This window comes from Helianthus annuus, chromosome 15 (genome assembly GCF_002127325.2).
Source record: "Helianthus annuus cultivar XRQ/B chromosome 15, HanXRQr2.0-SUNRISE, whole genome shotgun sequence".
NCBI classification, from domain to species: domain Eukaryota; kingdom Viridiplantae; phylum Streptophyta; class Magnoliopsida; order Asterales; family Asteraceae; genus Helianthus; species Helianthus annuus.
The window spans coordinates 95,677,308-95,685,303 of NC_035447.2; the positions used below are offsets into that span (position 1 = coordinate 95,677,308).

The following is a 7,996-nucleotide window of genomic DNA, read 5'->3' on the forward strand; positions in this document are numbered from 1 at the left end:
TTTAATTGTGAAAACTACTTTTGGTCGTCTCGCTAAATACATTCAAACCTTCGTAACTCGTCCATCGTTCAACTCGTATTAACAATGGGACAACCCTCACAATTTCAAGTATCCATACAACTAATTAATTTAATTACGTACTTAATGACTGTGCTTGATTACAACTGACAAGTCAAACTGCTTTCTGATTTCTATTACATACATACATGTGCATCATATTTCATACAGTCACTCCATTTATTACACACAAACTTTAGTGACATACTTGACGCACAAAGCACAGCTAGCACACTGAACGGATAACTCATAAACATGCTGAGAATGCCAACACATAGACAGACAATGTTTTTAAGGCCAGTATGAGCCAGAGACAGGATACTACACTAGTATGGAGTGTAGGGAAGTGAGGACCATAAAACTGCGTCACTAGGTGATAGTTAAAGTACCAGGAAGTGCTTAAAACCCACTAATAATGCAGAATTCTGCATTAATTATCAAAAATTCAGCGTTTAACACGCTAGTAAGGTGCGAAAATATGACAGGATGGTCCTGTATGCTTTCATAAGTGCCAGGAATTAAAAGGGTTACAAAAAGTTATATAAAAGACCCTTTACGGTATAACTTAACACTTTAACGGAACTGTATCTAACCGAATAACCGGACATTACCCGGGACACCAAATTTTTGCCAAACACATTGTTTTATTATTTCTTGGATTGTTGCTTATTGAAGTGAACAAGATATGTAGTAGGAGATTATAAGTATGGTTGGAGATTATGAGAGATCCTTCATATCATTCCATATCTTTCACTAGATCACACACTCTCCCACTCACTCTCCTCTCCCTCCCTCTCGGCCTCACTATAACCGCCACCACCATCACCATGTCACCACCACATTCTTCCATTTTTAGTCTCATTCAAGTGTTAGAAGGAGGATCAAAGGAGCTTGGAGTTGTAGATCATCAAGGAGCTTCATTGCTTGCTTTTTCACATCATTTTTCATCATCTTTCTTCACTAGAAATCTTCCCTAGCCTTTGAGCTAGTTGTAAGTTCCTTGATGAACCCTTGTTACTTCTCTTTTTATGACTAAAATTTGTAGTATGCTAAAACTTATAAGAACACTAAAAGGTTTCAACAAGAAACAAGAACATAAAGCTTACATAAAAAGGAACACATGATGAAATGTTGTTAGTATGATATTGTAGTGAATATATGGTTGATTGCATGTTGATTCTTGATTATGTAATGATAACCACCATATGGAAATTGTTAAATGATGTTTAGAAACATGATTTAACAAGACTAGGAAGGTGATTATGTGATACATGAAATAATCACCTTCTAGTTTAAGCATGAACTTGAAAGAAATAGATTTCTTGAAATATGAGTGAACAAAGTAAGTTGATGATCATGTAGATCCGAGTTCTACAAAAGACTTTTCTAAATAAACCAAGTTTAAAAATCGATTTTAAAAGATTACGACTTTACATACACTTACACATTTTTGAAAATGAAATAAGTGTAAAAACCTTTTATTTACAAGAAGAGTTCAAAAGGTTAATTTTTGTAAAAATTGTTTACAAGTTGTAAACACTAAATTCTTTTAAGAAAATGATTTTTAAAGAAATAAATACGCTTTGGAAGGTAACTAAGTCCACTAAAAGCTTTACCAAGTTACTACGCGTTTTCGGGATGTATCAAGTTCATGATTAATATGTAACACATGCGGTTTTGCTCTTGGTGATGTAAAATTGTCTAAGGATTGGTTGTTGATTGATTTTGAAAAGAAAATGATATGCTTAATAGCATGGACACCTCCGTTTTTAGGGGAAACTCTGGCGAAATTTTCTAAAAATCCCACTCGTTTGAGTCTGTGGCATCCGCTTCTTTTCATGACCGGGGCGTGCAGCAATATTCTCCTGACGCAGACTCAAACATGGCGATGTCTGCTGCACCTGTTGTCCCCCAGGACTTTGGCCCGGAGCCTGAGGTCAAGTTTGTCCCAGCTGAGCCTGCTCCAGTTGGTCCAGAGCCTGTCATTGCACACGACCCTATTGATGTTCCAGTCGTTGCTCTTTTGCCTGATCCTCTACCAGAGCCTGACCACGTTGATCCACCAGTCATGGCACCACACGTCTTGATGCACCAGTCATCGTACCACCGGTTTCTGATGTTCCTATTGCTGATGCACCCGTTCTTGCACCACCTGTTGTCGACCATGCACCATTTGCCACACATATTAATCCCAGATATGCTGACACCCTTAATGGGTGGATCGAGGATGATGATGATTATCCCCCGTTTGTTCTACCAGTCACTCCACCCGCTGCACCTGCTTTTGCACCGCTTGATATTCCCCAGTTCCACCCACACGTATCCGATGTCCACCGCACAGACTTACCCATCACCTTTCTACAGGACATACCCCCTCCCCGTCCAGGGGAAGGACCTTCTACTGGGCCACGCGATCACATGCCACCTACAACAGCAGCTTTTCCATTTATGCCCTCTTTTACTCCGGCTGCACACACTACATCTCCCTTTGTACCATCTGGCGAGCCATTTTTGTGGTCATCGCCCAATTTCATGCCCTTATCAGACCCGTATCACCCTTTCCATGTCGGATATACTTCGGAGGACATACTTATATCCCTGCAGTTACAGCAGGGTGCGTTGAGACGACAAGTCCAGGAGTTGGAGAGGATTCCGCGTCCTCCCCCTTGTCATTGTCAGTCTCCTTTTGCTACACCACCAGCTCCTCTTCCACTACATCCAGAGCAGCAGATTGCTTACCTGTTGCGCGTTGTCCACGCACTTGAGGAGGATTGGGTGCGTATGAGCCGATTGCTTTTCTTCCCTCCTCCTCCTCCTCCCCCACCATCAGCTTGAGGACTTTTGGTCTGTTACAGGCAGCACTACTTTTGATGAGAAGACAGCGATTGAGTCAGGCTGTATAGCATTTTGAAGACCACAGGATGACATTATGATCTTTGATATTTGATTTTGGTTGTTGTATATGGCTAGACAGTTCAGACAAGGGCAATGTGACCCTTAGTCTCTTTTGGGATGTATGATACCTTTGTAAAACTTGTAAACACTGTATTTGTGGTCTTGATTTTATGATAACTCAATCGCAGTATTCTCATTACATGCATTGTTGATTTATTTGTTATGATTATGACATGGGATGTTATGTGTTATTGAGTTGATGGATGTTATTACGTACGCGTATTACATACCGTACTTACTATGACCTGACCAATATGATCTTCCTTTAGAAGATGCCTCCACGACGAGACACACGTTTGCCTACTACCGAGGCAGAACTGCAGGAACGTATTTCAAAGGCGATAGCTGACTATGAGGCCTCCCGCGCAGAGACTAGCGGAGGTTCCTCAAGAAACAACAACAACCCACCAAATGGCTGTACTTACAAGCAATTCCTGGATTGTAAGCCCGTAAACTACGACGGCACTGGGGGTGTTGTTGCTTTCGTCAGATGGATGGAAAAGACGGATTCGGTAATAAGGATGAGCAAGTGTGCTCCTGAAAACCAAGTTACTTACGCCTCAGGAATCTTTCTTGATGGTGCTTTATCCTGGTGGAACCTGCAAGTTCAAACCTTGGGAGAGGCGGTGGCGTATGCACTGACATGGGCTGAGCTGAAGGAGCTCATGAGGAAGAAATATTGTTCACGGGCGGAGATACAGAAGCTGGAGATGGAATTCTGGAACCTAAAAATGGATGGCCCAAAAATTGCTGAATATGTCCAAAGGTTCCACGACTTGTCACGCGTTGTGTCGTATATGGTTGATCCTGAATTTAAACGTATTGAACGTTTCATCTGGGGATTGGCACCCCAGATCATGAGCATGGTAACAACTTCGAAGCCTCCGACAATTACCGAAGCCATTGATCTCAGCGTGGCACTTACAGAAGAAGCCATCAAACTGAACAAGTTTTCAATTTCTGAACCAAAGAAAAAGGAGACACATGTCGAATCCTCAGGAGAAAACAAGAGAAAGTTCTTGAACTTTAAGAAAAGTACCGGCAGTGCCAGCAAGAGGAGAGATACAAACCCGCCAGCTGAAGTAAAGACTGGCAGTGAACAAAAAGGGAAAGGATACATGGGCGCTCTGCCCAAATGTGAATTATGCCAGTATCATCATGCTGGCCGGTGCAGCGTTAGAAAATGTAAATCCTGTGGGAAGATTGGTCACTTGAAAGAAACATGTTGGGTTGGCGTTGGCCGTGGTGGCCAAAGGGGATTCAGTAGCAACAATCGTGGAAGTAACGGGAACGGGAACCGCAACGGCGGAAATGGTAATCGCGGTAACTTTGGGAATCAAGCAGGAAGTGGTAATCGCGGTAACTTTGGGAATCAAGCAGGGAATGGTAACCGCAATCAGAACAACAATCAAGGCAGTAATGGAGATGGTAACGGTCGAGGACTGGGATGTTTTAACTGCGGAGACATCGGGCACTTCAAGCGTGAATGTCTAAAACTCAATCAAGCTCGTGGAAGGGTATTCAACAATGGAGCAAGGGAAGCACGCCAGGACCCGAATGTTATCACTGGTACGTTCCCTATAAACCAACGCTTTGCATCTGTACTATTTGACACTGGTGCCGACTATAGTTTTGTATCGCTAGAATTTAAGAATATGCTTGGGTTAACTGCTACTAAGTTAGACATTCCATACTCAATTGAACTGGCTAATGGAAAGCTAGTGGAAACCAACGAAGTCATCAGAGGATGCGTAATAGAGCTGGGAGAACGCAAGTTTACACTGGATCTACTGCCAGTCGAGTTAGGAAGCTTCGACGTGGTAGTAGGGATGGATTAGTTGTCAAGCAACAGAGCCGAAATTGTATGTCACGAGAAGAACATTCGCATCCCAATGGCGGATGGAGAAACGATTGTGGTTCATGGAGAAAAGCGTGATACGCCCTTAAGGATCATTAGCTGCCTGAAAGCTAGAAAGTGTTTGAAGAAGGGATGTGTTGCCTTCTTGGCACACATCGTGGATAAGGAGGCCGCTGAACCAAAGATAGAAGACATCCCAATCGTAAAGGAATATCCTGAAGTCTTTCCAGAAGACTTGCCAGGATTGCCGCCTCAAAGGCAAGTCGAGTTTCATATTGACTTAGTTCCAGGCGCCGCGCCTGTAGCTAAGGCACCTTATCGACTTGCACCTTCGAAGATGCAAGAACTGTCAACACAACTCCAGGAGCTGTTAGACAAGGGATTTATCAGACCAAGCTTCTCGCCATGGGGAGCTCCAGTTTTGTTTGTCGAAAAGAAAGATGGTAGTTTTCGCATGTGTATCGACTACCGGGGGCTGAACAAGTTGACAATCAAGAATAGATACCCTCTACCAAGGATTGACGACATGTTCGATCAATTATAAGGTTCAAGTTTTTACTCAAAGATCGACCTGCGTTCAGGTTATCACCAGTTAAGGATACAAGAGGAAAGTATTCCAAAGACTGCTTTTAGGACTCAATATGGACATTACGAGTTCCTGGTTATGCCATTTGGGCTAACAAACGCGCCAGCTGTATTTATGGATTTGATGAACAGAGTTTGCAAGCCGTACCTCGATAAGTTCGTAATTGTGTTCATTGATGACATTCTGATCTACTCGAAGTCGAAGGAAGAACATGAGCAACACTTAAGAGCCATTCTAGAGCTGCTTAAAAGGGAGAACTTGAACGCGAAGTTCTCGAAGTGCGAGTTCTGGTTACGCGAAGTTCAGTTTCTTGGTCATGTGGTTAATAGAAATGGAATTCATGTGGATCCCACAAAGATCGAGGCGATCAAGAACTGGGAAACTCCGAAGACGCCAACCGAGATTCGACAATTTCTAGGTCTGGCTGGGTATTATCGCAGGTTCATTGAGGATTTCTCAAAGATTGCTCAACCTTTGACCTCCCTTACGCAGAGAGACAAGAAGTTTGATTGGGGAGACAAACAAGAAGAAGCATTTCAGTTGTTGAAGAACAAACTTTGCGACGCACCGATCTAATCTCTATCCGAAGGCATGGATGATTTCGTGGTATATTGCGACGCCTCGCGTCAGGGTTTAGGCTGCGTGCTGATGCAGCGACAGAAGGTTATAGCATATGCTTCTCGTCAGTTAAAGGTCCACGAGAAAAATTACACCACGCATGATTTGGAATTGGGTGCAGTGGTGTTTGCTCTGAAAATCTGGCGACACTACTTATATGGCACGCGATGTACCATCTTCACATATCACAAGAGCCTACAGCATATTTTGATCAAAAAGAGCTTAACATGAGGCAAAGACGCTGGGTTGAACTATTAAACGACTACGACTGTGAAATCAAGTATCACCCAGGGCGAATGTGGTTGCCGATGCCCTGAGTCGGAAGGAAAGAATCAAGCCCATAAGGGTTAGGGCTTTGGAAATAATCGTTCAAACGGACCTCTCGTTGCGCATTCGTGCCGCGCAGAGAGAAGCTCTCAAGGAAAGAAATATTGAGAATGAATACCTTCATGGGATGGAGAAGAAGTTGGTACCAAACGTGGAAGGAACGTTGTGCTTCATGAAACGAATTTGGGTTCCTTTTTTTGGTGGTTTGAGAAATGTTATTTTTGATGAAGCAAACAAGTCACGGTACTCGATCCACCCGGGAGTGGATAAAATGTACCAAGATCTAAAGGATTTTTATTGGTGGCCGGGAATGAAAGGCGATGTTGCAATATATGTTGGCAAATGTTTGACTTGTGCCAAGGTTAAGGCCGAATACCAGAAGCCTTCAGGTCTCTTGCAACAACCCGAAATACCTCAATGGAAGTGGGAACAGATTTCCATGGATTTTATAACAAAATTGCCAAGAACGCCCAGAGGTCATGATACGATCTGGGTAATTGTAGACCACTTAACGAAATCAGCACACTTTTTGCCAATCAAGGAAAAAGACAACACGAGCAAACTTGCTGAGATGTATCTGAGAGATTGTTACACGACACGGAGTGCCTCTCTCAATTATCTCTGATAGAGATGGGAGATTCGTGTCAAGGATTTGGCAATCCTTTCAAGAAGCTTTCGGTTCTCAGTTGAATCTGAGTACTGCTTTTCACCCGCAAACAGACAGATAGAGTAAACGAACGATTCAAACATTAGAAGACATGTTGCGAGCTTGCGTAATGGATTTAGGTGGAAGTTGGGACGTTCACCTACCATTGGTCGAATTTTCATACAATAATAGTTATCATGCAAGCATTCAAGCCGCACCGTTCGAAGCTCTCTATGGGCGTAAATGTCGATCACCGGTTTGTTGGGCCGACGCGGGAGATAGACAGTTAGTTGGTCCGAATTTGGTTCAAGAAACATCGGACAAGATTTTCTAGATCCGAGAACGCATCAAAGCGGCTCGTGATCGTCAAAAGTGTTATGCGGACCGAAGAAGGAAACCTCTGGAATTTGAGGTGGGAGACATGGTTTTGTTGAAAGTTTCACCCTGGAAGGGTGTGGCACGCTTTGGGAAGCGTGGGAAGTTGAACCCCAGATACATTGGTCCATTCAGAATCCTGGAACGGATTGGTCTCGTAGCATACAAGTTGGATTTACCTGCAGAGCTAAATGGCGTCCATGATACATTCCATGTATCAAATTTGAAAAAGAGTCCAACTCAAGAAACAGTGGTCATTCCTGCCGACGAAGTTCATGTTGACGACACACTCCACTTTATTGAAGAACCTGTTGAGGTTACTGATTGGAAGGTTAACAAAACACGTCGGAGTAGTGTCAAGCTCGTCAAGGTTCGATGGAATGCACATGGCCCAGAATTCACGTGAGAGCGTGAGGATCGTATGAAGGAAAAATACCCACATTTATTTCCCAAGACCCCTGCATCTAGTAGCAGAACCAAAATTTCGGGACGAAATTTTCTTAACGGGGGGAGAATGTGACAACCCTCACAATTTCAGGTATCCGTACAACTAATTAATTTAATTACGTGCTTA

General features: G+C 43.2%; 1 protein-coding gene across 1 annotated transcript; it reads left to right on the forward strand.

The window, feature by feature from the left end:
* Positions 1–1,939: 1,939 nt before the first annotated feature.
* On the forward strand, positions 1,940–2,892 carry LOC110933817 (proline-rich protein 36-like). The gene is made up of 2 exons (XM_022177022.1): positions 1,940–2,157; positions 2,253–2,892. The coding sequence occupies exons 1-2, from the start codon at positions 1,940–1,942 to the stop codon at positions 2,890–2,892; spliced, it is 858 nt and encodes a 285-aa protein (XP_022032714.1).
* Positions 2,893–7,996: the final 5,104 nt, after the last annotated feature.

Bases quoted from the DNA above. Each gene is read 5' to 3' on its own strand.
- LOC110933817 (XM_022177022.1), top strand. From the start codon at position 1,940: ATGGCGATGTCTGCTGCACCTGTTGTCCCCCAGGACTTTGGCCCGGAG. The intron at 2,158-2,252 runs GTACCACCGGTT...TATTAATCCCAG, and splicing joins GTCTTGATGCACCAGTCATC to ATATGCTGACACCCTTAATG.